Source organism: Salmo salar, chromosome ssa11 (assembly GCF_905237065.1).
Source record: "Salmo salar chromosome ssa11, Ssal_v3.1, whole genome shotgun sequence".
In the NCBI taxonomy this organism is placed as follows: Eukaryota; Metazoa; Chordata; class Actinopteri; order Salmoniformes; family Salmonidae; genus Salmo; species Salmo salar.
The window spans coordinates 84,046,027-84,072,965 of record NC_059452.1 but is presented as its reverse complement, the minus strand read 5'-3'; the positions used below and the strand labels follow the sequence as shown (position 1 = coordinate 84,072,965).

The 26,939-nt window shown below is 42.2% G+C and overlaps 1 protein-coding gene across 3 annotated transcripts in view; it reads right to left on the bottom strand.

The window, feature by feature from the left end:
• The window catches only part of LOC106563243 (myosin-IIIb), a 49,420-nt gene extending 24,287 nt beyond the window's left edge, over nucleotides 1–25,133 (bottom strand). For 2 of the 3 annotated variants that reach the window (XR_001319214.2, XM_014128651.2), the window contains exons 1-4: nucleotides 24,783–25,131; nucleotides 22,281–22,346; nucleotides 21,798–21,928; nucleotides 11,334–11,436 (exon numbers count right to left, since the gene is read on the bottom strand). Coding sequence is in view for 1 of the 3 variants with exons in the window: in XM_014128651.2 (XP_013984126.1) it covers nucleotides 11,334–11,436; nucleotides 21,798–21,928; nucleotides 22,281–22,346; nucleotides 24,783–24,884 (402 nt within the window). In the remaining 2 variants the exon portion in view is untranslated. Of the gene's footprint in view, nucleotides 1–11,333; nucleotides 11,437–21,797; nucleotides 21,929–22,280; nucleotides 22,347–24,782 lie in introns of all 3 variants that reach the window. The other variant, XR_001319215.2, reaches the window with a different exon arrangement.
• Nucleotides 25,134–26,939: the final 1,806 nt, after the last annotated feature.

Sequence of the window (26,939 nt, the reverse complement as noted above, 5' to 3'; positions counted from 1 at the left end):
CATTTTGAAGACCCATTTGCGACCAAGCTTTAACTTCCTGACAGATGTCTTGAGATGTTGCTTCAATATATCCAGATAATTTTCTTTCCTCATGATGCCATCTATTTTGTGAAGTGCACCAGTCCCACAACATGATGCTGCCACCCCCGTGCTTTACAGTTGGGATGGTGTTCTTCGGCTTGCAAGCCTCCCCCTTCTCCCTCCAAACATAACGATGGTCATTATGGTCAAACAGTTCTATTTTTGTTTCATCAGACCAGAGGACATTTCTCCAAAATGTACGATCTTTCTCCCCATGTGCAGTTGCAAACCGTACTCTGACTTTTTTATGGCGGTTTTGGAGCAGTGGCTTCTTCCTTGCTGAGCGGCCTTTCAGGTTATGTCGATATAGGACTCGTTATACTGTGGATATAGATATTTTTGTACCTGTTTCCTCCAGCATCTTCACATGGTCCTATGCTGTTGTTCTGGGATTGATTTGCACTTTTTTCTCTAGGAGAAAGAACGCGTCTCCTTCCTGATTGGTATGACGGCTGTGTGGTCCCATGGTGTTTATACTTGCGTACTATTGTTTGTACAGATGAACGTGGTACCTTCAGGCGTTTGGAAATTGCTCCCAAGGATGAACCAGACTTGTGGAGGTCTACAATTTTATTTCTGAGGTCTTGGCTGATTTCTTTTAATTTTCCTGTGATGTCAAGTAAAGAGGCACTGAGTTTGAAAGTAGGCTTTGAAATACATCCACAAGCACACCTCCAATTGACTCAAATGATGTCAATTAGCCTATCAGAAGCTTCTAAAGCCATGACATTTTCTGGAATTTTCCAAGCTGTTTAAAGGCACAGTCAACTTAGTGTATGTAAACTTCTGACCCACTGACAGTGAATTATAAGTGAAATAATCTGTCTGTAAACAATTGTTGGAAAAATTACTTGTGTCATGCACAAAGTTGATGTCCTAACCGACTTGCCAAAACGATAGTTTGTTAACAAGAAATTTGTGGAGTGGTTGAAAAACGAGTTTTAATGACTCCATCCTAAGTGTAAACATCCGACTTCAACTGTACATATGTAACCGATGTGAAAGGGCTAGCTAGTTAGCGGTGTTGCGCGCTAATAGCGTTTCAATCGGTGACGTCACTCGCTCTGAGACCTTGAAGTAGTTGTTCCCCTTGCTCTGCAAGGGCCGCGGCTTTTGTGGAGCGATGGGTAACGATGCTTCGTGGGAGGCGGTTGTTGATGTGTGCAGAGGGTCCCTGGTTCGAGCCCAGGCAGGGGCGAGGAGAGGGACGGAAGCTATACTGTTACATATATTCTCATTCACCTCTCTAGATTTGAGTGTATTAGGTAGTTGTTGGGAAATTGTTAGATTACTTGTTAGATTTTACTGCACTGTCAGAACTAGAAGCACAAGCATCACTACACTCGCATTAACATCTGCTAACCATGTGTATGTGACCAATAAAACGTGATTTGATCATAGCCTCGCATGCCAGCTGCCCTAAGCATCAAAACACACTAAGGGTTGTATCATCTGATAAACAAGGGAAGAATGATAGCATTGTTCTCTGGATGCAATACAATACAGAATTCATGACCAGCGAAACCTTTCACTTGTTTCCTGCCTAGTAAAGACCATGACAGTTAAGGATGTGGTACTTTGAAACCAAGATATCACAATAGCAGAGCAGCAAGGTCAAGAGTTTCTCAGGGGAAATTAATACCAAAGTCAAAATGTCATTGGATTAATTTGTAAATTAATGATATATAGACACCTCAGGAGAATAAAGAAAGTGAAAGTTGGACTAGGAAGACAATGCAGTTATTCAGGGTAAACGGATGGCACATTGTAGCTGTAAAACACTTTGTAACATCTCCTTCAACTCGATATAACTAGATTACAAGTCATGTCAGTGTGTTGAACTCTAGCAGGCCATCAAAAATGTGGTGCTGATGACTTATAAACCTGTGTGCAAAAGTTAACAAATGAACATTAGCACACATATAAAAGAATGCAGCAAGAGCAATATACAGTGAGGGAAAAAAGTATTTGATCCCCTGCTGATTTTGTACATTTGCCCACTGACAAAGAAATGATCAGTCTATAATTTTAATGGTAGGTTTATTTGAACAGTGAGAGACAGAATAACAACAACAAAAATCCAGAAAAACGCATGTCAAAAATGTTATAAAATGATTTGCATTTTAATGAGGGAAATAAGCATTTGACCCCTCTGCAAAACATGACTTAGCACTTGGTGGCAAAACCCTTTTTGGCAATCACAGAGGTCAGACGTTTCTTGTAGTTGGCCACCAGGTTTGCACACATCTCAGGAGGGATTTCGTCCCACTCCTCTTTGCAGATCTTCTACAAGTCATTAATGTTTCGAGGCTGACGTTTGGCAACTTGAACCTTCAGCTCCCTCCACAGATTTTCTATGGGATTAAGGTCTGGAGACTGGCTAGGCCACTCCAGGAACGTAATGTGCTTCTTCTTGAGCCACTCCTTTGTTGCCTTGGCTGTGTGTTTTGGGTCATTGTCATGCTGGAATACCCATTCAAGACACATTTTCAATGCCCTGGCTGAGGGAAGGAGGTTCTCACCCAAGAATTGACGGTACATGGCCCCATCCATCGTTCCTTTGATGCGGTGAAGTTGTCCTGTCCCCTTAGCAGAAAGACACCCCCAAAGCATAATGTTTCCACCTTCATGTTTGACGGTGGGGATGGTGTTCTTGGGGGTCATAGGCAGCATTCCTCCTCCTCCAAACACGGCGAGTTGAGTTGATGCCAAAGAGCTCCATTTTGGTCTCATCTGACCACAACACTTTTACACAGTTGTCCTCTGAATCATTCAGATGTTCATTGGCAAACTTCAGACGGGCATGTATATGTGCTTTCTTGAGCAGGGGGACCTTGCGGGCGCTGCAGGATTTCAGTCCTTCACGGCGTAGTGTGTTACCAATTGTTTTCTTGGTTATTATAGTCCCAGCTGCCTTGAGATCATTGACAAGATCCTCCCGTGTAGTTCTGGGCTGATTCTTCACCATTCCCATGATCATTGCAACTCCACGAGGTGAGATCTTGCATGGAGCCCCAGGCCAAGGGAGATTGACAGTTATTTTGTGTTTCTTCCATTTGCAAATAATCGCACCAACTGTTGTCACCTTCTCACCAAGCTGCTTGGCGATGGTCTTGTAGCCCATTCCAGCCTTGTGTAGGTCTACAATCTTGTCCCCGACATCCTTGGAGAGCTCTTTGGTCTTGGCCATGGTGGAGAGTTTGGAATCTGATTGATTGATTGCTTCTGTGGACAGGTGTCTTTTATACAGGTAACAAACTGAGATTAGGAGCAGTCCCTTTAAGAGTGTGCTCCTAATCTCAGCTCGTTACCTGTATAAAAAGACACCTGGGAGCCAGAAATCTTTCTGATTGAGAGGGGGTCAAATACTTATTTCCCTCATTAAAATGCTAATCAATTTATAAAAATGTTTACATGCGTTTTTCTTGATTTTTTTGTTGTTATTCTGCCTCTCACTGTTCAAATAAACCTACCATAAGAATTATAGACTGATCATTTCTTTGTCAGTGGGCAAATGTACAAAATCAGCAAGGGATCAAATACTTTTCCCCCCTCACTGTACTTGTTTTTAAACAATAATGCAAAACACATGATTGTAATGAAACCAATGTCCTGGCTGTGACCACAATGAGGGGATTGCATGCCGAGGTAGGAATAAATGACACAGGATTTCCTGTCAGCCTTTCAACATATTTCACTCTTAACCTCTTCTAAGTTCTCACTTCCTCCATCCCGTCAATTACCAGGCCAACTGTTGACGACTGTCAGAGAGGGTAGAAGCTGTACCATATTAGGAATAGTCAAGTGAGATCGTCAATACAATGTACTTGTTCCAGGGAGCACTTTAAGTACAATGAATGAAACATAATTGTATGGTGTGAACAGTGATTTATGAAAAGAGTTTGCATTATGAATGTTTACTTGGACTCAGTGAACCTAAGATTGTCTCAAACTCATCAGAAGACCGCAGCAGAACAGCAGGGGGAAATGGAAGATGTGAAACTCTGGAAAATATGTTTTATTGACTGCTGGAACTCTGTACTCCCCCTTTGGCTCTCCCAATTATCCCTGCTCTGCAGACACACAAACAAATGCACACGATTACGTGGCATAGAAAACATAGTGACTTTGAACATGTGGCTACAGTATATCTGGAAACCCAGATTTCCATTCTTACTCTGTTTTTTAGTAGTGGTCAGTTGAACTGCATTTTCCACTGTTCCAAAAAGGTCTAGAATACTTAATCATCACCCTGAGTGAAGAGAACATGCAGCTGTAACACTTTTGTGTTAGAGAATAACCAGCGAATGTACAGTACATTACAGAATACTGACCTAATCCATATCTACTCCAACCACATCCACATGTACCCCGAAATAACATCAGTGTAATATAACATGTTGTCAAATACAGCCCTCTCTGAACCCTAGCTCACAGCCAAGGAGCCAGCCAATCACTCCCACCAAGTCCCAGTGATGCAATTCCCCAGAAAGTCTGGAGGAATTTCCCCACACTTCCTAGTTTTCCTCGAGGCCCTCAGTCTCATCCCGTATCGCACAGAGAACTTCTCGTACCATGAGACAGGCGTGAGAAAACAGGGGCTGGAGAGAGACATCGGTCAAGTCTGTGTGTTTACCATAGTAATCATCACAGTGGGGGAGCCAAGAGGAAGTAAAAAGGGGAAGAAAAGTAAAACATCCATGGTGTTATGATATTCAGTTTGGGATTCCAAAATGGTAGGAAGGAAGTGTCTCTTGGGTTGTGGCAGAAATCCAAAAACGTGGTTGTGTGTATTTGGTGGATCACAAGAAAATTCTAAAGCTTTTAATTCGGTCACAATGAGAACAAGTTTGGTAACCAATGCAACACAGTGGACCGTACTGTAGTACACTAAGAAAAAGCACAGCATTATACCACCATCTTATTTCAAAAGAACCATCCTCAACATGCGTCTAATGACATTTCAAAGGGATGTGCATTAGAGCATACTTCTCCAATATCAAAGCAGATAACCTTTGGTCATGATGGATGACAATCTCACACCATAATACTGTATATGTAGCCATTACATAAAGCTATCATAGCATCACTTGATTGATGCTATATCACTGAACACTACTATGAATGAGGGGTTACACACAGCATAGTTAATACAACAGAAGACAGAGACCATCTCTCCTGCCCCCTTCCCCTCAAGTGGTCAACAATGCTGAACAGGGGCGCAACTTTGGTTTCAGAAGTGGGATTCTACTTTTATTTTTTTTTATCCAGTCGGATGCACACTCCAAAACAGCCTACCCGACCGCTCGGAGGCGGCCGCATGGTCCTGAAGCACACCGTTGCCTTCTTTTGTACCACATTCCAATGATAGGATTTTCGTCCCCCTCAGTCTTATCTCAGAATGTGGGCCCCCCGTCCTCAATCTACACACATTACCCTACAATGACAAAGCGAAAACAGGTTTTTAGACATTTTTGCACATTCAAAAAATATATATATACACCTTATTTACGTAAGTATTCAGATCCTTTGCTATGAGACTAGAAAATAATCATCCTTGAGATGTTACTACAATTTCATTGGAGTCCACCTGTGGTCAATTCAATTGATTGGACATGATTTGGAAAGACGCACAAAGCTGTCTGTCTATATACAGTGGTTGGGGAAAGTATTTGATCCCATGCTGATTTTGTACGTTTGCCCACTTACAAAGAAATGATCAGTCTATAATTTTAATGGTAGGTTTATTTGAACAGTGAGAGACAGAATAACAACAAAAAAATCCAGAAAAACGCATGTCAAAAATGTCATAAAATGATTTGCATTTTAATGACGGAAATAAGTATTTGACCCCCTCTCAATCAGAAAGATTTCTGGCTCCCAGGTGTCTTTTATACAGGTAACGAGCTGAGATTAGGAGCACACTCTTAAAGGTACTGCTCCTAACCGTAGCTTGTTACCTGTAAAAAAAAAAAAAAAAACTGTTCACAGAAGCAATCAATTAGATTCCAAACTCTCCACCATGGCCAAGACCAAAGAGCTCTCCAAGGATGTCAGGGACAAGATTGTAGACCTACACAAGGCTGGAATGAGCTACAAGACCATCGCCAAGCAGCTTGGTGAGAAGGTGACAACATTTGGTGCGATTATTCGCAAATGGAAGAAACACAAAAGAACTGTCAATATCCCTCGGCCTGGGGCTCCATGCAAGATCTCACCTCGTGGAGTTGCAATGATCATGAGAACGGTGAGGAATCTGCCCAGACCTACACGGGAGGATCTTGTCAATGATCTCAAGGCAGCTGGGACCATAGTCACCAAGAAAACAATTGGTAACACACTACGCTGTGAAGGACTGAAATCCTGCAGCGCCCGCAAGGTCCCCCTGCTCAAGAAAGCACAAAGACATGCCCGTCTGAAGTTTGTCAATGAACATCTGAATGATTCAGAGGACAACTGTGTGAAAGTGTTGTGGTCAGATGAGACCAAAATGGAGCTCTTTGGCATCAACTCAACTCGCCGTGTTTGGAGGAGGAGGAATGCTGCCTATGACCCAAGAACACCATCTCCACCATCAAACATGGAGGTGGAAACATTATGCTTTGGGGGTGTTTTTCTGCTAAGGGGACAGGACAACGACACCGCATCAAAGAGACGATGGACGGGGCCATGTACCGTCAACTCTCATGTTTTGCAGAGGGGTCAAATACTTATTTCCCTCATTAAAATACAAATCAATTTATAACATTTTTTTACATGCATTTTTCTGGATTTTTGTGTTGTTATTCTGTCTCTCACTGTTCAAATAAACCTACTATTAAAATTATAGACTGATCATTTCTTTGTAAGTGGGCAAACGTACAAAATCAGCACGGCATCAAATACTTTTCCCCCCCCACTGTAAAGGTCCCACAGTTGACAGTGCATGTCAGAGCCATGAGGTTGAAGTAAATGCTCCATAGCCCTGCCATACAGGATTAAGTCAGGGCACAGATCTGGGGAAGGGTACCAAAACATTTCTGCAGCACTGAAGGTGCCCAAGAACAGTGGCCTCCATCATTCGTAAATGGAAGAGGTTTGGAACCATCAAGACTCTTCCTAGAGCTGGCTGCCCAACAAACTGAGCAATCAGGGGAGAAGGGACTTGGTCAGGGAGGTGACCAAGAACCCTAATGGTCACTGACAGAGCTCCAGAGTTCCTCTGTGGAGATGGGAGAACCTTCCAGAAGGCCAACCATCTCTTCAGCCCTCCACCAATCAGGCCTTTATGATAGAGTGGCCAGATGGAAGCCACCCCTCAGTAAAAGGCACGACATCTCGCCTGGAGTTCGCCGAAAGGAACCTAAAGGACTCTTCGACCATAAGAAACAAGATCCTCTGGTCTGATGAAATGAAGATTGAACTCTTTGGCCTGAATGCCAAGCGTCACTTCTGGAGGAAACGTGGCACCATCCTACCGTGAAGCATGGGTGGCAGCATCATGCTGTGGGGATGTTTTTCAGCGGCTTGGACTGGGAGACTAGTCAGGATCGAGGGAAAGACGAACAGAGCAAAGTACAGAGAGATCCTTGATGAAAACCTGCTCCAGAGCACTCAGGACCTCAGACTGGGGCGAAGGTTCACCTTCCAACAGGACAACGACCCTAAGTACACAGCCAAGAGAACACAGGAGTGGCTTCGGGACAAGTCTCTGAATGTCCTTGAGTGGCCCAGCCAGAGCCTGGACTTGAACCCGATCGAACATCTGTGGAGAGGCCTGAAAATAGCTGTGCAGCGACGCTCCCCATTCATCCTGCCAGAGCTTGAGAGGATCTGCAGAGAAGAATGGGAGAAACTCCCTAAATACAGGTGTGCCAAGCTTGTAGCCTCAAACCCAAGAAGACTTGAGGCTGTAATCGCTGCCAAAAGGTCCTTCAACAAAGCACCGAGTAAAGGGTCTGAATACTTATGTAAGTGTGATACTTATAAAAACCTGTTTTTGACTTGTCAGTATGGGGTGTTGTGTGTAGACTGATGAGGTGAAAAAACGATTTAATACATTTTAGAATAAGACTGTAACGTAACAATGTAGAAAAAGTCAAGGAGTCTGAATACTTTCCAAATGCACTGTATAGGCATAAAATGGTAGTAGAATCCAGAATTTGTTTTTGTAGCATTGGAGTGAACCTTGAGCTAATACAGGCCAGACAAAACACACAAGACAGTCCAGTCTTATCTAGGTATCTCTATAATTCCTAATTTACTTCAGACTTAGAGGGTTTCCTCCTCTCATTTTTATAAACAAACCAAATAAAATGTCCTACGAAGTCAAACTGGATGTAGCCAATCCAATGTGTAGCATTTCTGGACTGGGATTCCATATTGGGCGAGTTCAAACCGGTATACTCCACTGTGCAGTCTCATCAGTTACACATCTAACTAGAAAAACATGCTTTTGTGTTACTGGGTAATGTTTTGCCATTTGACTTAGACAAGACTCAGCAGTTTCAGTTGGCCCCATGGTAAATAGTAGGTAACCTGAGACTACCGTCTACGAGTGGTGTGCAATGAAATGAGGTCTACGCCAATTGGTTAATTTCCCAAGTGTGGGTCTCTGCATAGTGCATGGTGTGCTCTGTGTTGTTGTTACAGAATGTTGAATACTGGGACTTAGGTAACCTAACCTGTTCGACGTTATTATACCTTCTAGAACACAACTCTTTATCACTGCTACATCCTTTGAACAAGCAGTGGGCAGGCCTATGGGAATACAACAATCAACGCTATTTTAAGAAAAGCCAAACCCTTTCTTTGATGCAATCGTGACATTTCATTGTTTCTCTCCCATAAAAGAAAACACGTCAACCTGAAGGTGGGAACGTAAAAGAACAAAGTATGACCTTAAACATCCCTTTTTCCACGGAGTGACTCACTAAAATGGCTAACACACAGACTTTGGAATGATGTCGCGTTCAAAACAACTGGGAACTCCGGGGAAAAAAACAAGCTCCGACTGGAAAAAATTGATTTGAACGGTCATCCAACTCGGGAACTTGGGCCTCTTTCTAGAGTGCCAACTTTCTGACCTGAAGATCACTGACGTCATGATTTGACCTTGTATTTTTCAGAGTTCCCGGTTGTTTTGAATGCGGAATGAGTGTTACGAGCAGGTCACAAGCCCTGTATTTACCGTGACAACTACACACAGAGATGAATATCAAGATGATGTCATCAAGGTGTGACCACACGTCCTTCATCAGTCCATCAGTGCTACATACTCTGAAAATAAGTTGGCAAAGTAGCCTTGGATCAACAACATCCAACTCCTATTCAAACTATGTCTGAGGCATTGGCAATAAGAGGAGTGTACCATTCTGTTCATATCATGCAAATTCCATGTCCATATTGATTTAAATTGAGGTATGAGGGCAAGCCTGAGGTGCGGTAGAAGGGACGTGTCGAAACTTGTCTAGCTGCAGTATGTCTCATACCTGCAGCAGCCAACCCAATTTGTTATTACTGTCATTTGTCTGATATACAGTGAGGGAAAAAAGTATTTGATCCCCTGCTGATTTTGTACATTTGCCCAATGACAAAGAAATTATCAGTCTATAATTTTAATAGTAGGTTTATTTGAACAGTGAGAGACAGAATAACAACACAAAAATCCAGAAAAACGCATGTCAAAAATGTTATAAATTGATTTGTATTTTAATGAGGGAAATAAGTATTTGACCCCTCTGCAAAACATGACTTAGTACTTGGTGGCAAAACCCTTGTTGGCAATCACAGAGGTCAGACGTTTCTTGTAGTTGGCCACCAGGTGTGCACACATCTCACGAGGGATTTTGTCCCACTCCTCTTTGCAGATCTTCTCCAAGTCATTAAGGTTTCGAGGCTGACGTTTGGCAACTCGAACCTTCAGCTCCCTCCACAGATTTTCTATGGGATTAAGGTCTGGAGACTGGCTAGGCCACTCCAGGACCTTAATGTGCTTCTTCTTGAGCCACTCCTTTGTTGCCTTGGCCGTGTGTTTTGGGTCATTGTCATGCGGGAATACCCATCCACGACCCATTTTCAATGCCCTGGCTGAGGGAAGGAGGTTTTCACCCAAGACTTGACGGTACATGGCCCCGTCCATCGTCCCTTTGATGAGGTGAAGTTGCCCTGTCCCCTTAGCAGAAAAACACCCCCAAAGCATAATGTTTCCACCTCCATGTTTGACGGTGGGGATGGTGTTCTTGGGGTCATAGGCAGCATTCCTCCTCCTCCAAACACGACGAGTTGAGTTGATGCCAAAGAGCTCAATTTTGGTCTCATCTGACCACAACACTTTTACACAGTTGTCCTCTGAATCATTCAGATGTTCATTGGCAAACTTCAGACGGGCATGTATATGTGCTTTCTTGAGCAGGGGGACCTTGCGGGCGCTGCAGGATTTCAGTCCTTCACGGCGTAGTGTGTTACCAATTGTTTTCTTGGTGACTATGGTCCCAGCTGCCTTGAGATCATTGACAAGATCCTCCCGTGTAGTTCTGGGCAGATTCCTCACCGTTCTCATGATCATTGCAACTCCACGAGGTGAGATCTTGCATGGAGCCCCAGGCCAAGGGAGATTGACAGTTCTTTTGTGTTTCTTCCATTTGCGAATAATCGCACCAACTGTTGTCACCTTCTCACCAAGCTGCTTGGCGATGGTCTTGTAGCCCATTCCAGCCTTGTGTAGGTCTACAATCTTGTCCCTGACATCCTTGGAGAGCTCTTTGGTCTTGGCCATGGTGGAGAGTTTGGAATCTGATTGATTGATTGCTTCTGTGGACAGGTGTCTTTTATACAGGTAACAAACTGAGATTAGGAGCACTCCCTTTAAGAGTGTGCTCCTAATCTCAGCTCGTTACCTGTTTAAAAGAAACCTGGGAGCCAGAAATCTTTCTGATTGAGAGGGGGTCAAATACTTATTTCCCTCAATACTATGCAAATGAATTTAGAACATTTTTGACATGCGTTTTTCTGGATTTTTTTGTTATTCTGTCTCTCACTGTTCAAATAAACCTACCATTAAAATTATAGACTGATCATTTCTTTGTCAGAGGGCAAACGTACAAAATCAGCAGGGGATCAAATACTTTTTTCCCCTCACTGTAAGTCAGCATTGTTATAATAACAGACCTATGTCTTCCCGGCAATTTCTGTTGCTCATAGTATGAGAATGACAGATCTCTTTCCTGCAATATGTTAGCATTGGTGTAGGTATGCGCATGGTAGAGTCTTACCTGTAGTATCTGTTGCTCCAGCTGTGAGTTGGCTCTGCACAGCTCCATGATCTGTCTGAGCAGCAGCTTGGTGCTCTCGGTCTTCCCTGCTCCACTCTCCCCACTGTGTAACAAAGTACAGGAGACCATTGTAAATAAGTGCCAGTGTATCAGTGGTGCTATATAGCACGGCTGTAGTACAACATTGAATAAGGCCATTTTCTCAATTGCTCCAATTCAAATGAGAAAAAAAAAAGCAGTGCATTGCTAGAATACACAGACTAAAGCAATAGACTTTCTTAACACTGACTGGCAGATTCATTTGGCACAGGTAACACAATACAGTATCACCTCAGAATGTCGTCCGACTTTTTAATCTACCTTGTTCAGAACCATATTCCTAATTAAGCTAGGCTTCAACATGATTGTTTACAAATGTGTTCATGTTTCTAGTGACCCAGAATTAGAAGGACATTTGGCAGCCAAATTACAGGAGCTTGATGTATCTCTAGCAAACTGATAAACAGTACACATGAGTGAGTACTTGAAAACCAGTGCAGGGTTTTGCATGAGCAATAGGACATGCAAATGTGCATGTGCAGCTGATAGTGTAGCCTAAATACAGTGAAGCTACTGTTGATGCCAGGATTCGCCATTCTGCCAAGAGGAGAAAGCCAAGCGTGGCCTAGGGCTATTGTTATAAGATCTGATTGCAAATGGCATTTCACAAATAAAATATTTGTAAATCTAATTTAAATGTTTCCATCAGCGCTGGTTGTTTTTCCATTATTCCATCAGTATTCTTGACTTTCTGCATAACGTTTGCGTAAAAAAACTTCAACTCTACATTCACCAACTGCAAGTTCATGTCCAAGAACAACACTCAGTTTAAAATCCTGGAAGAACTGATAAGGCTTGGCGGTTGAATGCATTTCTTCCTTATCCCCAAGGAAGGTCTAGGCTCCATGGCAACTCTATAGCATATTTATTGGCCAACAATGAAGCAAAAAGTAAAAAAAGAAAGTCAAAATAAAACAAAAAGTTTGAATGACACGCTGTATTGTTACAGCGAATGCCTGTTAGCCTGGGGCTGATGCATTGCAGGTGTTTATACACACACTCTCATTCAAATGCACACACATACACACACGTAAATAGTGCCATACATGCACTCAAATATATTCAGTTGGCTTTGCTTTCATGATTTTTGCTGTCCATTTTCCTTTGTCTTTCTCATTTGATGGTCGTTGGTGTATTGGGGGACAGGGGTTGTGGGGGGCAAAACTGTCAACGTAATATAATAGACATTTTGTATATCGAACATTTTACCCCTTTTGCATTAAAATAACATTTGGGTATATCTACGCATTTAGGCTAGTGTTTTCTCTCCCTGTCATTGTATACTGTAGGTCATAGGGGCAGCAGGGTAGCCTAGTGGTTAGAGCGTTGGGCTAGTAACCGAAAGGTTGCAAGTTTGTTCTTAACTGACTTGCCTAGTTAAATAAAAGGTAAAAAAAAAAAAAAATTGGGCTGGGCGATATGGCCTAAAAGTAATATAAAAAAAATAAAAAATACATATCTGAGATGTCTAAGAGATCTACATTTCTTGTATTTCTAAAAACAAATTAAAAAAGGGCAAGAGAATTCTTAACTGAATTTTCTTTATTAAAATAAAATATATATACACTGCTCAAAAAAATAAAGGGAACACTTAAACAACACATCCTAGATCTGAATGAAAGAAATAATCTTATTAAATACTTTTTTCTTTACATAGTTGAATGTGCTGACAACAAATTCACACAAAAATAATCAATGGAAATCCAATTTATCAACCCATGGAGGTCTGGATTTGGAGTCACACTCAAAATTTAAGTGGAAAACCACACTACAGGCTGATCCAACTTTGATGTAATGTCCTTAAAACAAGTCAAAATGAGGCTCAGTAGTGTGTGTGGCCTCCACGTGCCTGTATGACCTCCCTACAATGCCTGGGCATGCTCCTGATGAGGTGGCAGATGGTCTCCTGAGGGATCTCCTCCCAGACCTGGACTAAAGCATCCGCCAACTCCTGGACAGTCTGTGGTGCAACGTGGCGTTGGTGGATGGAGCGAGACATGATGTCCCAGATGTGCTCAATTGGATTCAGGTCTGGGGAACAGGCGGGCCAGTCCATATCATCAATGCCTTCCTCTTGCAGGAACTGCTGACACACTCCAGCCACATGAGGTCTAGCATTGTCTTGCATTAGGAGGAACCCAGGGCCAACCGCACCAGCATATGATCTCACAAGGGGTCTGAGGATCTCATCTCGGTACCTAATGGCAGTCAGGCTACCTCTGGCGAGCACATGGAGGGCTGTGCGGCCCCCCAAAGAAATGCCACCCCACACCATGACTGACCCACCGCCAAACCAGTCATGCTGGAGGATGTTGCAGGCAGCAGAACGTTCTCCACGGCGTCTCCAGACTCTGTCACGTCTGTCACGTGCTCAGTGTGAACCTGCTTTCATCTGTGAAGAGCACAGGGCGCCAGTGGCGAATTTGCCAATCTTGGTGTTCTCTGGCAAATGCCAAAACGTCCTGCACGGTGTTGGGCTGTAAGCACAACCCCCACCTGTGGATGTCGGGGCCTCATACCACCCTCATGGAGTCTGTTTCTGACCGTTTGAGCAGACACATGCACATTTATGGCCTGCTGGAGGTCATTTTGCAGGGCTCTGGCAGTGCTCCTCCTGCTCCTCCTTGCACAAAGGCGGAGGTAGCGGTCCTGCTGCTGGGTTGTTGCCCTCCTACGGCCTCCTCCACGTCTCCTGATGTACTGGCCTGTCTCCTGGTAGCGCCTCCATGCTCTGGACACTACGCTGACAGACACAGCAAACCTTCTTGCCACAGCTCGCATTGATGTGCCATCCTGGATGAGCTGCACTACCTGAGCCACTTGTGTGGGTTGTAGACTCCGTCTCATGCTACCACTAGAGTGAAAGCACCGCCAGCATTCAAAAGTGATCAAAACATCAGCCAGGAAGCATAGGAACTGAGAAGCGGTCTGTGGTCCCCACCTGCTGAACCACTCCTTTATTGGGGGTGTCTTGCTTATTGCCTATAATTTCTACCTGTTGTCTATTCCATTTGCACAACAGCATGTGAAATTTATTGTCAATCAGTGTTGCTTCCTAAGTGGACAGTTTGATTTCACAGATACATATATACACACACGGCCTCAAGGCCTATTTGTGCAAAACAAATGAATAACACACACCCACACGTCTATTCTATTGTTTAAGAATGTTTGACCACTAGCTGTTTGAATATGGAATTTAAATAATCATTTTTGGGAATACAACAATCAGTTGCTCAAGCGCAATGTTTTTATCATGTTGCTCCTGCTGTCAGTTGTCATGCACACCTGTCGGTCTTCGCTCATCTTCCACGATGCCAGAGAGTCTTTAAGAAGTAAGACGTGGCTTGGCAGCTGATATTTGTGGTCAACTGTACCGATCAGCTTTTTGAAGACTGACTTTTCTACTGTAAAGATTGGAACCATATCCTTCGCCATGTAATAGGTCAATGCATCCGTTCTCCCACCTCAAACTTCTCTTATCATAAGGGATTACGTTTCCATGTCGGTGGAACTCTTACCGCCGCGGTTACAATTTGTGAAAGGCTGTCTAGGGTTGTGATTGGTGGATAACCTCTATGCACGTGTTGTCACGCAATTGGGACATGATTCGACATTGGGCTGACAGAAGAGACAGTGAGATGCTGCATTTGTAAAACATTATAACAGAACCTTGATTATTGCGATACAGGCATTTTCCATATCGTGCTAAAACAAACTCAAATATATCGGCCAGCCCTAGTAGGTCGTCAATCACATTCCTTCCTTGTTGCCTAAACAATTATCAGCCACATTCAGCCCCTCCCACCGCCTGACTGGCTCATTCATCAGTGGCATCGCTGTAACCCAGAACGACTGGCCCCATTCAAACACTGCTGGGGCTGCTTGGAAGGCGTGCGCTTGGAACAACAAATGGGCAAATACTATACAACCAACAACCGCATAGATCGGTAAAAGTGCATTAGTCCTTCCATTCATGCATTCCATTCAAGTATTTAAGCCCCCCTCTTTCCAGATGGATCCACAAGCTTCTGTGGATGTAAAACAGAACATCTCACTTTCATTGTAGGGTCGATATAGTTTCAGCAAACGTTTACCAATCAACATGTCCACAGATGCAAACTATCTGGTGTTCACCCTTCCAGTCCACAAATCATTTGCAATAACACCTGTTTCCGGCCCTGAATACCCTCATGTATCACTTTCCTAAAAAGGACACAGCTGGAGATACACATCCTGTAGATACATGTATCTGCAATACTAGAATCCATGGTCTGGTTTGCTGATGTGACTTTTCAGTCTAAAGTTGTATGTTATGCCATTTGGCCTTAGAGAAAAGGGATAAAAGTGGCTTAAATGTTTAAACATTCACACGCAGGTTGCATACATTTCAATTTCATTTAAGTGACATAGTGTTTGAAATTACAGTATTAAAATCTATACACCAACATCTAAAAAAAACACACAAAAAAACACAAGGTCTGTAGCCTGCAGCAGTGGAGAGCAAAGTACAGTACAACATATCCTCCACTGGAATGATTGACAGGGCTAAAGTTAAGCTCCTAAACTTCTGATAAACCCATTGAGGAGAACCTCCCTCGTGTTAACCAAGTTTACTGTAGGTTTATGCCGGGGCACACCTTCAGTATAAGTTTATTCCTTAGGGAGGGATCAACATTACTGTAGTGGAAACCTCTGTAACTTGATACCGGATGCTGCAGTCACATGTGATCTGACCAAGCTCCACTGCTATAGTGGTATTGTAATTAAGAGCCCCAAAACTGCTGTAAAATCATTTCCATTAGATTTTTGGGGGATAACTATAGAAATCTAGGATAACACAGGAACCATGAGGAGAGTAGGTTATGAGAAATGCTCAGATGAGGGGATTTGCAGAGAGAGAGGAGAGAGAAAGAAAGGGAGAGTAAAAAAAATATGTTTTTCTTCCATCTGCAATAAAAGGGTGCCATATTTCACGCTAGATGAAGGTCACCAGAGGCAGATAAGGAAAAACAGTGTGTTCTCACCAGGAGGCTACACAAGACCTCTTCACTATGGCAGCATATAGCAGCAGGATAATGCTGACATGACACAAGCCTGCTGATCTGCAGCCACAACAAACACGGACACAGCTAAGCTGTCAATGTCAGCATAAAAGAGAACCGCTAACGCTGAGCAAAGCACAACCACCTGACATTGGTGTTTGTTGCCGTTTGTCGGGAAATGTCTGGATAGTGTTCAAGACAGCTTCTAAAAAATAACCTTTCACACTATCGTGCCAACCCAAACTGAACCATGCTTGTAACAACGGTTAATGTAATAACTTGCCGGTAAACGTAACAAAACATTGAACAGGATGTATATCTCCAGCTGTGTCCTTTAAGGGACAGTTAGAAATTTACTGGGGTGGGAGGGCAGTCCAAAATAGGAGGGAATAGAGGGTTGATCAACTGTTTTTTGTTGCTTTGGGGAGGGTTGTGTTTTTTTTTAAATTGGACACAGGGGAGGGTAGTACATTTTTCCCCCTGGTTTTACTATATAAACATTTCTTCAATAGCCAAATGTCCTCATCTGCTTGCATGTGCCTCCACTATTAAGGTATTTTGGTACTCCCGTATGCACTACGCTTTTCCACACGCTAGTCTACTAGTCTGTCTAATCCTGTCCTCTTTCCACCATTCAGAGACAATAGTGGTAGGTGGATCGTTTGTCCAGATCTACAATAAGCAATCATACCACAAATAAAATCATTCAAATCTGCACCAATTTTCAATATAAATCCACAAGAACATAGAGGAATAGCTGATAGGCAGTGGAGAGGCCAGGTGCATCATTACGCATTAAAGAACAGTGAAGACATGAGAAACGCAGCTCAAAAATCTCCCCTATTGATCTTGTTTTAGATGTGGCATAAACACAACCAGTCACAATGTTTTAATCTGATTAGACTACTTAAAAAGTATCCTTTAGGCTACCTGTGCATGTTCATCCACTCTACTAATTCCAGCATCCAAACCGGTCATTTGATGAATGGAAATAGACATCTGTTACAAACCCCAACAAGTTTAATGAAAGTGAGCTTGTCCATGCTGTTAACGCAAGTGGTAAAGTCGATATCCACATTCATAAACACAGGGTCGCTACAGTTATTGTTATTTGAGGTTGTAATCATCATTTTTTTGGTTAATTCAATGATGGGAGAGGCGTGTGCAATTTTTAAGTACAAGGGGATGTTCATGTCATTTTTTTATGACTGCTCGAGTAAAAACATTCAATAATTAAAGCTGCAAGCAGCTTTTCTGGGGTTCAGATGTGTGTCCACTATGCCAACATCAGGAAAAATTGGACACATTGTCCTAGGATGAGTTATTTTTGTAGTGTTTACTAAACTTGCCAAATATCAGAACACACAATCAAGCTGCTCATGCAATATGCTTTTCAGGTTTTTTGGACCATTTTTAATGATGTTGACCACTTTAAACATCTTCTCCAGGACTGCTGGACCCATCAGCACCAAATTTGGTACATATCATCTATGTATCCACATTTTTAAAGAAGAGGAATAATAAAAGCCAACAAATACAATAGCTTTCACGAGCTTCGCTGCTAAACCCCTAATAAATAACAGAGGTATCCTTTGGGTGCTAGAATTCATAGTTTTTGATAAAAATATAATTTGTGTGACGTCAGAACTCCAGTCCGCCCACACCAGTCGCCGCGCAACTCCATCGTGGAGTTGGATTTAGTGAGCTAGTTTCTGCACAGAAATAAACCAGTCAGTAAGTGGGCTCCCGAGTGGCGCAGCGGTCTAAGGAACTGCATCTCAGTGCTAGAGGCGTCACTACAAACACCGTGGTTCGAATCCAGGCTGTATCACAACCGGCCATGATTCGGAGTCCAATAGGGCGACGCACAATTGCCGTCGTCCGGGTTTGGCCGGTGTAGGCTGTCATTGTAAATAACAATTTGTTCTTAACTGACTTTCATATATATATATATATATATCAACCATTCAGCTCAAACCCACCAGATATTTCTAATATAAAATAACTGGTAATACTGTAATAAAAACAGGTTGACATTTAAAGCATTTAAAGAATCTGCAGCATTTACTCAATGCAATCTTCGCGACAGGGGTAAGATTGCCTTTAAATGGTGAATAGCCGAAAAGGGGTGACTGAATCCTGGCCTAAGTAAAGATGTGTTCTATTGCAACTTTAATTTAGAAAATTCCATTCCACTGATGTCATGAATGGTTTCATAAAAGGTTTCATGAATGCCAATCTACAATCAAGTAAAGTGTTACCCGAGTGTATGTGCGTCTACATTTCAATTTGGTTTGGTAGTTTGGTGAATCACACTTCACCAAACTATGTCTCCATGTATGAATATGCAGTTAATTTGGTGTGTGTACATTTCAATGTGTGCGTCTTTACATTCACCGGCAAATGTATTTAGGTACACCATCTAGGACCGGGTCAGACTTCCCATTGCCTCCAGAACAGCCTAATTCTTCGGGGAATTCTACAAGATGTCGGAAACATTCCACAGGGATGTTGGTCCATGCTAATGCGATGGCATTCAGTTGCTACAGATTGGACGGCGGTACATTCATGCTGTGAACAGCTCATTCCATCTCATCCCAAAGATGCTCGATTGGGTTGAGGTCTGGGGACTGCGCAGGCCACAAGTAAACTGAATTCGCTGTCATGTTCCAGGCAATGTTTTTCCCCTCAATTGTCCAGTGTTGGTGATCGCGTGCCCACTGGAGCCACTTCTTGTTTTTAGCTGATAGGAGACAAACCCGGTGTGGTCATCTGCTGCAATAGCCCATCCGTGACAAGGATCGACAAGTTGTTCATTCCAAGATGCCATTCTGCAAATCCCTGTTGTACTACGCCGTTATTGGTCTGTTTGTGGCCCGCCTCTTAGCTTGCACTATTCTTGCCATTTTCCTTCGACAAGCTGTTTCCGCTACAGGACTTCCACCGAATTAATGTTTATTGCACCATTCTAGGCAAACCCTTGACACTGTCGTGTGTGAAAACCCCCGGAGGGTGGCTGTTTCTGAGATCGTGGATCCAGCTCACCTGGAACCAACAATCATACCACACTCAGTCGCTTAGGTCACTTGTTTTGCCCCTTCTAACGCTCAATAGAACAGTAACTAAAGATGCCTGTCTACATGCTTTATATAGCAAGCCACATTACTCCCTATCTGCAGGAGCGATCCATTTGAGAACGGGGTGGTGTAGCTAATAAACTGGCCGGTGAGTGTATGTCTACGACTGTGCATGTGTGTATATTTCAATGTGTGCTTGTGAGTGTTCCTGTATGATGGGTATGTATGTGTTTGAGTTGTAATTGTCAGTGGGTGGTAGTACAGTTGAAGTCGGAAGTTTAGCCAAATACATTTTTTTTTTTTTTATTCAGTTTTTCACAATTCCTGACATTTAATCCTAGTAAAAATTCCCTGTCTTCGGTCAGTTAGGATCACCACTTTATTTTAAGAATGTGAAATGTCAGAATAGAGAGAATTATTTATTTCAGCTTTTATTTCTTTCATCACATTCCCAGTGGGTCAGAAGTTTACATACACTCAATTAGTATTTGGTAGTATTGCCTTTAAATTGATTAACTTGGGTATAACGTTTTGGGAAGCCTTTCACAAGCTTCCCACAATAAGTTGGGTGAATTTTGGCCCATTCCTCAGACAGAGCTGGTGTAACTGAGTCAGGTTTGTAGGCCTCCTTGTTCGCACACGCTTTTTCAGTTCTGCCCACAAATTTTCTATAGGATTGAGGTCAGGGCTTTGTGATGGCCACTCCAATACCTTGACTTTGTTATCCTTAAGCCATTTTGCCACAACTTTGGAAGTACGTTTGGGGTCATTGTCCATTTGGAAGACCCATTTGCGACCAAGCTTTAACTTCCTGACTGATGTCTTGAGATGTTGCTTCAATATATCCACACAATTTTCCTTCATGATGCCATCTATTTTGTGAAGTGCACCAGTCCCTCCTGCAGCAAAACACCCCCACAACATGATGCTGCAACCCCCGTGCTTCACAGTTGGGATGGTTTTCTTCAGCTTGCAAGCCTCCCCCTTTTTCCTCCAAACGATGGTCATTATGGCCAAACAGTTCTGTTTTTGTTTCATCAGACCAGAGGACATTTCTCCAAAAAGTAACATTTTTGTCCCCATGTGCAGTTGCAAACCATAGTCTTCCTTGCTGAGCGGTCTTTCAGGTTATGTCGATATATTACTCGTTTTACTGTGGATATAGATACTTTTGTATCTTCTACCTCCAGCATCTTCACAAGGTCCTTTGCTGTTGTTCTGGGATTGATTTGCACTTTTCGCACCAAAATACATTCATCTCTAGGAGACAGAATGCGTCTCCTTCCTGAGCGGTATGACGGCAGCGTGGTCCCATGGTGTTTATACTTGCGTACTATTGTTTGTACAGATGAACGTGGTACCTTCAGGCGTTTGGAAATTGCTCCCAAGGATGAACCAGACTTGTGGAGGTCTACAATTTTATTTCTGAGGTCTTGGCTGATTTCTTTTGATTTTCCCATGATGTCAAGCAAAGAGGCACTGAGTTTGAAGGTAGGCTTGAAATACATCCACAGGTACACCTCCAATAGACTAATTGACATCATTTGAGTCTATCAGAAGCTTCTAAAGCCATGCCATTCTTTTCTGGAATTGTCCAAGCTGTTTAAAGGCACAGTCAACTTAGTGTTTGTAAACTTCTGACCCACTGGAATTGTGATAGATTATTTCACTGTGTCTGTAAACAATTGTTGGGAAAATGACTTGTGTCATGCACAAAGTAGATGTCCTAACCGACTTGCCAAAACTATAGTTTGTTAACAAGAAATTTGTGGAGTGGTTAAAAAACAAGTTTTAATGACTCCAACCTAAGTGTATGTAAACTTCCGACTTCAACTGTATGTGCATCAAATTGAGAAAAGTAGTACATAAAAACATTGATTTTGGTATGTTATTACATGATTGGTTGAAGCTATTACATTATTCATCCAAAAAGTTGTTACTCACCGGTTAATGTAATAATTACAGGTTAATAACGGAACATTTTATTACGTTAACCAGCAAGTTATTACATTAACCGGTTTTATTACATACAAAATCAAAAAGTTATTACAAATAGAAAAGTTATTACATTAACCGGTGTATTACATTAACCGTTGTTAGAGTGCTGGCTTGGATACTTTCTGTTCATTGTCCTTTACAACATGTTTCCAGCAACTATTATAGTGGATATATGACCAGGCTAGTCCAACACAGCTTGGCTCAGTAGTGTAAAATAAGTACTAGACTCTTAATAATGGACTCACCTGATAACAATGCATTGGTTTCGGGGTCCCGTGGCTAACCTTCCCATCATGGACTGGTAGGCCCTGTCTGCCACAGCGAATATATGAGGAGGTAGCTTGCTCTTCTCATGGTACTTATACCTCTCTGACACCTGCACAGATACAAGGAGGAACATCTTTAAAGCCATTGTCTACAAATAGTTTAGATTTTTTTTTTAAGATTACTGGTCAGTTATGTCACCTAAGATAACAAAGGCAAGCATAAGTGCTAAAGCCTCAATATTAGGGGAGCTATTCAAAAGTCCCAAAAACAATGGCACGTTCAGTGTCTAGTCCTATTCCAAGAAAATAACTTATCTTCTGGCTTGAAGTGCCTTTATTAATTGCAATATGCCAACTTTAATGTTTTCCAGGTTATAGTGAGTCACAGGATAGCTAGGGCAGCTTTTAGGAGAATGTCTGCCAGCACAGCTGAATGCTTATTGGTCTTGTGGGAGTACTTACCTCTTTCACATAGAGAGGGAGGTATTTAAATGGATTTATGGCCACCAAGATGTCCCCAATGTAGGTCTTGTAGAGATAGGCGGTAGGAGAGAAAGAGAGAAAGAGAGAGCGTTTACTAGGTTACTGGCCCAACACTTTAACCGCTAGGCTACCTGCCGCCCAATTAATGTGTACTGTACTTTCAAAGACACACCACTCCAGTGTCACTGCATAGAGTCAATGACTCTACACACATACACACTTCCACACACGCTGCAGCTACTGTCTATTATCTATCCTGTTGCCTAGTCACTTCACCCCTACCTACAGTATATGTACATATCTACCTCAATTTCGTCGTACCCCTGCACATCAACTTAGTACTGGTTCTCAACGTACAGTGTATTCGGAAAGTACTCAGAACCCTTGACTTTTTCCAAATTTTGTTGCGTTACAGACTTATTCTAAAATTGATTAAATCGTTTCCCCCCACCCCTCATTAATCTACACACACAATACCCCATAATGACAAAGCAAAAACAGTTGACATTTTTGCAAATGTATATAAACAAATAAAATAAAGAAATACCACATTTGCATAAATATTCAGACCCTTTACTCAGTACTTTGTTGAAGCACCTTTGGCAGCGATTACAGCCGAGTCTTCTTGGGTATGACGCTATAACTTGGCCCACTTGTATTTGGGGAATTTCCCCCATTCTTCTCTGCAGATCCTCTTAAGCTCTGTCTGGTTGGATGGGGTGCATCGCTGCACATGTATTTTCAGGTCTCTCCAGAGATGTTCGATCAGGTCCAATTCTGGGCTCTGGCTGGGCCACTCAAGGACATTCAGAGACAGGCCCCGAAGCCACTCCTGTGTGGTCTTGGCTGTGTCTTCCGTTCATCTTTCCCTCAAGCCTGACTAATCTTCCAGTCCCTGTCGCTGAAAAACATCCCCACAGCATAATGCTGCCACCACCATGCTTCACCGTAGGGATGGTGCAAGATTTCCTCCAGACGTGACGCTTGGCATTCAGGCCAAAGACATCAATCTTGGTTTCATCAGACCAAAGAAGCTTATTTTTCATGGTCTGAGTCCTTTAGGTGCCTTTTGGCAAACTTTAAGCGCGCTGTCGTGCCTTTTGATGAGGAGTGGCTTCCGTCTAACCACTCTAACATAAAGGCCTGATTGGTGGAGTGCTGCAGAGATGGTTGTCCTTCTGGAACGTTCTCCCATCTCCACAGAGGAACTCTGGAGCTCTGTCAGAGTGACCATTGTGTTCTTGGTCACCTCCCTGACCAAGGCCCTTCTCCCCCGATTGCTCAGTTTGGCTGGGCGGCCAGCTCTATGAAGGGTCTTGGTGGTTCCAAACTTCCTCCATTTAAGAATGATGGATGCCACTTTGTTCTTGGGGACCTTCAGTGCTGCAGAAATGTTTTGGTACCCTTCCCCAGATCTGTGCCTCGACACAATCCTGTCTTGGAGCTCTACGGACAATTCCTTCGACCTCATGGCTTGGTTTTTGTTCTGACATACACTGTTAACTGTGGGACCTTATATAGACAGGTGTGTGCCTTTCCAAATCATGTCCAATCAATTGAATTGACCACAGGTGGACTCCAATGAAGTGTTAGAATCATTTCAAGGATGGTCAATGGAAACAGGATGCACCGGAGCTCAATTTCAAGTCTCACAGCAAATAAGGTATTTCTGTTTTTTATACATTTGCAAAAATGTCTAAAAAAACTGTTGTTTTCGCTTTGCCATTATGGGGTAGTGTGTGTAGATTGATGAGGCAAAATTTTTATTTAATCCATTTTGGAATAAGGCTGTAACGTAACAAAATTTGTAAAAAGTCAAGGGGTCTGCTTTCCAAATATCTCATTGCGTATTTATTCCTTGTGTTACTATTATTATTTTTTATTATTATTTTATTTGATGTAGTCTGCATTGTTGGGAAGGGCCTAAGTAAGCGTTTCACTGTTAGTCTACACTTGTTGTTGACGAAGCATCTGACAATTACAATTTCATTTGACAAAGGTTTTGTTCTTGCAGCCAACAATGGCATGAATTAAAATGACATGTTGATATATGACTGAATATTTGTGTTGTTCATAGATCCCAACCCTTCAACATTGTTGAGTTTTTGTTTACACAAAACTTGGGGGGCCAAATAAAACCACTCCCGAGGGAATCAGTTACGAAACCCTGCCCTAACCCCTAGCACTAACGTTAGCCCTGCTAGCTAACGTTAGCTACAACAAATTGGAATTTGTAACATATCATTTTTCCTTTTTGCAAATTCGTAACATATCGTACGTAACGTATCATACAAATTGTAATTCGTTACATATCATACGAAATGGATGATGGACATCCACAAGTTAATACCATGCGAAACGTAACATATACTAAATGAATTGTATCGGATTTGCGTACAGAACAATAGGACATTGCTCTGAAAGCACGTTGCTTTCCCCAAAACAGTCACATGCACATTTCAAGTCTGAATTTATACTTACATAGATGCGATCTTGTTTGAACCGTTGACTCAGGGATTCCAACAAACTTTGTTCATCCAAATCTGACAAGGCTGCCAAATCTTCGTGGAAGACCCCCTCCATTTCTTTCTAAATCGTATTTATTCGATAAACTCGGATGCAATATTATATGTAACGTTACTGGACTATACTGAAGCTTGATAAAAACAAATTAATTTCCCTTGGTTTTCTGACATTAAAATCCAACATATGCGCCTAAAACGACAGCGATGTTATGTCGTAAAAAGGCTACTGTGACAGCAGTGCACACAGCGTAACTGAACTGAGTTTACTCTACTCCTAGGGGAGTACTGACGTTAAAAGGCGTGCAAAGCAAGGGTTCCCTCTCTTTTGTAGCTATACCGTATCCTTGGAACGTTCAATCCTGACGTCACCCCGTTGAAATGGACATTTAGAACGGTTAAAGGAAAACTCCCCAAAACGATATTTTAGTATTTGTTTCATTCGTCTATTGTTGATATAGTCCAGTCATATAGCCTTGATTGGCGGCTCGCAGTAATATTTATATTTTAAATGTACAGACTACCAGGGTTGGGGAGTAACAGATTACATGTAATGTGTTACACGTACGGGATTACAAAAAAAACTAACTATAATCTGTTAAAATATCAGCAAACAATATTGTAATCAGATTACAGATACTTCGAGGATTACTTTTAAATTCAGAAAGGATGTTTGCAAAAAAATATTTGACACTTCTGTTTTCTCAATGAAATTCAAACCAGCATTGAAAAAAAGGCGCAAATTAAATTGTTCAACGTGAGCCAGTCTGACCATAAATCAGAGACCACTATGACCACACACCAAATGTGTTTGATGGATCGCGGGAAAAGAGCAGGAATAGGCGTTTGTAGGCTACAGTCCAAACTGTTTTCCAATTGTGCGACTGCTGTCAGCATCCAAAGATGATCCAATTTGAATAAACGCTTGGAAGTAAGGATGACAGCAGTGGTCAGCTTTTCACCAAAACAGAGGCGAGGCGTCCGTTTTGTTATTGTTTCATCTGTGGATTTGCCCTTTAAACAGCTGCATATTATGAAGATATCAAAGTGTCACCAACAAAAAGGTCAACAATAGGGCTATAGCAAATGCAGAATATGGCATTCATTTTTCACATGTAAATAGCACTTTTCAGTAGTGCTCAAAGCATGCCATTCCATGAGCGCAGCATTTATTTTTCAACTTGAATCAATGAGCCCAATCAGTCCTCCATGACAACAAAATCATAAACAAGAGAGTAGGGCTGGCTAATAAGTCCTTAGTTTTGGGGTCATGCTCAGGTAAAACAATTTGGCTAATCTATACTTCCATATTTCCAAGTCCTATTTTTGAAGATAAAGGGGTATTGTATTTATTAGAATGACTGGAATTCTGATAGACTTTGGTTTTTAATGTAAAGATATAATTTTATCTATTTATATATATATTAACCTTTATTTAACTAGGCAAGTCAGTTAAGAACAAATTCTTATTTACAATGATGGCCTACCCCGGCCAAACCCAAACCCGGACGATGCTAGGCCAATTGTGCGCCACCCTATGGGACTCCCAATCACAGCCGGTTGTGAAACAACCTGGAATCGAACCAGGGTCTGTAGTGACGCCTCTAGCACTGAGATGCAATGCCTTAGACCGCTGTGCCACTCGGGAGCCCATGTGTAGTAGAAAGCAATGGGTTAGAAGAAGCCTACATAACCAACCCATAATGTAAAATGTAACATCCATATATGGCCAGCTATGTAAACTTTAACATTGATTTATCCTGCAATAGATGTGTTCAATTGGTAACATACATTTTTGTCTTCTAATGCATTTTAAGGGGAAAGTAATCTAAAAGTAACTGAATTTAATCACAGTTTGAGCAGTGAGTTTGGGTAATCCAAAAGTTACATTACTGATTACTATTTTGGACAGGTAACTAGTAACGGTAACGGATTACATTTAGAAAGTAACCTACCCAACCCTGCAGACTACCAAATACAGCACAATTTCAAATAGTTTCTGAGCAGTCAAATTCCACAAACACAAACTGCACTATTTTGCTTGCCCAATAGGTGGCAGTATAATATGATGTTGAGCTGCTGCTCAACATGTGCAGTCGAGTAAACTGTTGCAATG